The 3230-nt window shown below is 34.0% G+C and overlaps 1 protein-coding gene across 1 annotated transcript in view; it reads right to left on the bottom strand.

Moving 5' to 3' along the window:
• Nucleotides 1-807: 807 nt before the first annotated feature.
• Nucleotides 808-3230, bottom strand: part of LOC106462493 (twist-related protein-like) — an 18851-nt gene continuing 16428 nt past the window's right edge. Inside the window, exon 2 of the mRNA XM_013922418.2 lies at nucleotides 808-3046. Within this exon, the coding sequence (XP_013777872.1) occupies nucleotides 1502-2242 (741 nt within the window). The 5' untranslated portion in view covers nucleotides 2243-3046 and the 3' untranslated portion in view covers nucleotides 808-1501. The remainder of the gene's footprint in view (nucleotides 3047-3230) is intronic.

The raw sequence follows: 3230 nt of genomic DNA, 5'->3' as shown, positions 1-3230 counted from the left end.
CATAATTAAAAACAAACAAACTCTCCCTCTCTCTCTCTATATATATATATATATGTAGTTTTAAGTTTCCTATTTATATGGTTCTATTTATGCATGTAGTTTTAGGCTTCAGGTTTCTATTTTATTATACATAAATATAGGTTTCAAGCTCTATGCTGGAAAGTAATATATCGTGTATCTCTTACTCATAGTATATGTGGTCTCTAAGTCGGGCAACTTAAACAAAATGTTCACTAAATTCCTTAACACTCAAAATATAATTATAACAGGAGCTTTAAGTTTTCATGTAAGTTAAGTACGAAATCAATACATATAGTTTAACATAGGATGTTGATCGGTCATTACAATTTAGTGTGATTCGTTGGTTTATGGGTTATCCTGTACGTACTTGCTTTAGCGTAACGTAACGATTTTCACACACGGGTCTAGAACGTGTCACTCAGTAATCAGCTATGTCTTAAAACAACCTGACGAAACGGATATTGTTTGATTAGAAATAATTCTATCACACAAAGATAATTTTACGAAAGAAAACGCGAAAAACAACAAAATTTTGCCAAAAGTATGTAAAATGTTTCACAATTAGTACTGAAACAAACAATACAGTATATTCATGATCAAAAGCTTTTAATTTAAAACTTTCGAAATGAAACTCTATCTAAAAAGAGTAATTTATTGCAAGTTTCAACTTGATGATACTTTTGTTTTTCGTTATAATAAAATTTCTTGACTGTCGTTTTTTCTTTTTCTGTAAGACAGAACTAAAAGAAAACAGTTGTAAACACAAGTGTACCAAAATTTTAATATTTCTACATAAAAATCAAGATAAATGATTATTCACTACAATGTTACAGTCACATGAGCTTCATGAAAAAACAAAAACAACATTGGAAGCAATAAGATCTACAAAGCAGTTTTAATTTGAAACCCTCGCGTTTTTAATGTGTTATTTGAATAGAATCTGATATCACCATTAGGCATAGTTTATGCTGCTTCTTTCAACGTTTGACATAGTTTTTTTTCCGTTTAATAAGTAAACAGGTGAACTCTATATTTGACAAAAGCAACTGTATTATCCCATGTAAAGTTAGTTTGTCTAATTCAATCAATCAACACTAGTTTGGCACATTCAAAGATCGGTGGCTTCTGTGAGATTCGATGAAGTATCGTTTCTGAAAAGCATGAACAATAATTGTCTTGTTAGCAATTTTGTCAGTGATATCAATCATACCACATCCTCAGTGTTATCACAAAGAAACAAAAGTCTGTGTCAGTGTTTGGACTGGTAAGTTTCTTGGTGAGTAGTAAAGCACCTACCCAGCAGGTGCAGCATAAGTCATAATTACAAGCTCCAAAAACGTTTAATTATAACCGATTGTCAACAGCTTCATCACAATATAACACAAATCTGGATTCAAAATAATAACCTAAAACTTTCATCTTCTACAAAGTACATTTCTTATACTATCTAGAAAAGTCACGAAGTCTTGATAGATTCGCATTAGGAATTCGTCAGCTCGTCACTTAAAGGCATGCTATCACCATCAGAATCAAGCATGAAATCGAGATAGTCAATCGGTAGGACACAAGGTTCACAATCAAAATTCAGACTGGACTCTAGTGACTCCAGAGACTGTCCAGAGTCAGAATGTCCTGCTGATTTCCCAGTGTCTGTTTGCTGCAAAATGTCAGTCAGAGCAGCTATGTAATTAACAGCTAAACGAAGTGTCGTGATTTTAGTCAATTTCGAACTGGATCCAGCCTTGTTCGGAATTTCAGGAACCGCTTTCCGTAGTTTCTCAAAAGCTTGGTTCATTTCTTGCATTCTACCTCTTTCACGAGCGTTAGCGGTTTTCCGACGGTATTTACTGAGTGGTGCAGGTTTCTGTTTTGGTTTTGGTATTTTCTTAGATTGTTTACGTTTTTCTGTTTCAATACGGTTTATGATGGATCGTGGGCGAAGTTTATACTTTAGGTTTGTTAAGTCTTTTCTCTCTTCAGCGTTATTTGTGAATTCTCCATTGTTCTCTGGATTTGATTGTGATTGACTCAGGATATCAACCTCCTTAGATATGTTTGTGTCCAGCACGGCCGAACTAGAACTTGTGCTGTTCCCAGAATCACCAACACATAGATTTGAAGACTGGGCCAACATTTTGTTCCCGCTATCATTTATTGTTGTTGTAAAGTTAAGAAACGATTCCCACGAATCTGGATCAAAGTCTACCACATCCATAGACATTCTGGTGCTTTTTGTAGAACCAATCAAAAATACAAAAAAAACTCCTTATTTTGATAGATAAAATAGGCTTAATAACACAAAATAGCTACAAGTAATTGATTTTAGATATAAATACAAATATCAGGAAATTTCAAGAGAAAGACTCCATCTGTTGGCTATAGCATGAAATAACAGCAGTCTCCTTCAAATAATAGTTGGTAATAACTTGTAAATAACTGTGCCTTTCAGAAAGTTCAAGGTCTAGTCCTTAAATTTGCTCCTCGAACTCGTGCAAAATAATTTTTGTTTCTCATAAATCACTCAATTCGATTCTGTTTCACTATAGTTTCATAATTGACTTTGTATTTTAATTCAATTTTGTCCTATATGTAGCAGTAGATAAGTTTCCAATTTGGATCTTCATATGTTTGTTGAAGTGCTGAACGATACTACTTGATTAAAACTGACGACATCAATAATTTCAGTTAAATAATCTTGGTCACACATTATAAAAATTTAAACTATAGATTGGTGAACAAAGAACATTACACCTAACTGATAAGAACTCAGCTTTAATTATTTCCAGCTTTTGGGAAACGCACACGAACTCACATTAATCTATTCAGGATATTCTAAGAATGTAACCATAAATTGAAGGCACTAATCAGTTGAGCCCTGAAGATGATATTGGGTTTACCAAGTAGAAGCAGAGGTAAAGTGCTATAAGTGTTCTCCAATATAGCACTTGAAAAATGTCGTGAAATTAGTTGCCTTGTCGGTTTTCAGAAAAGGAAATCTCCTAGTGGTGGATGGTAGGATGTGCACCTAGGTAACAATGTCGTGAAATTAGTTGCCTTGTCGGTTTTCAGAAAAGGAAATCTCCTAGTGGTGGATGGTAGGATGTGCACCTAGGTAACAATGTCGTAGAAATTAGTTGCCTTGTCGGTTTTACAGTAAAAAGGTAATCTCCTAGTTGGTAGGTATGGTAGGAATAGTTACGGTCCAAGGA

Source organism: Limulus polyphemus, unplaced genomic scaffold (assembly GCF_000517525.1).
Source record: "Limulus polyphemus unplaced genomic scaffold, Limulus_polyphemus-2.1.2 Scaffold1182, whole genome shotgun sequence".
In the NCBI taxonomy this organism is placed as follows: Eukaryota; Metazoa; Arthropoda; class Merostomata; order Xiphosura; family Limulidae; genus Limulus; species Limulus polyphemus.
The sequence above is the reverse complement of the archived record's forward strand: the minus strand, read 5'-3'. Positions and strand labels throughout refer to the sequence as shown.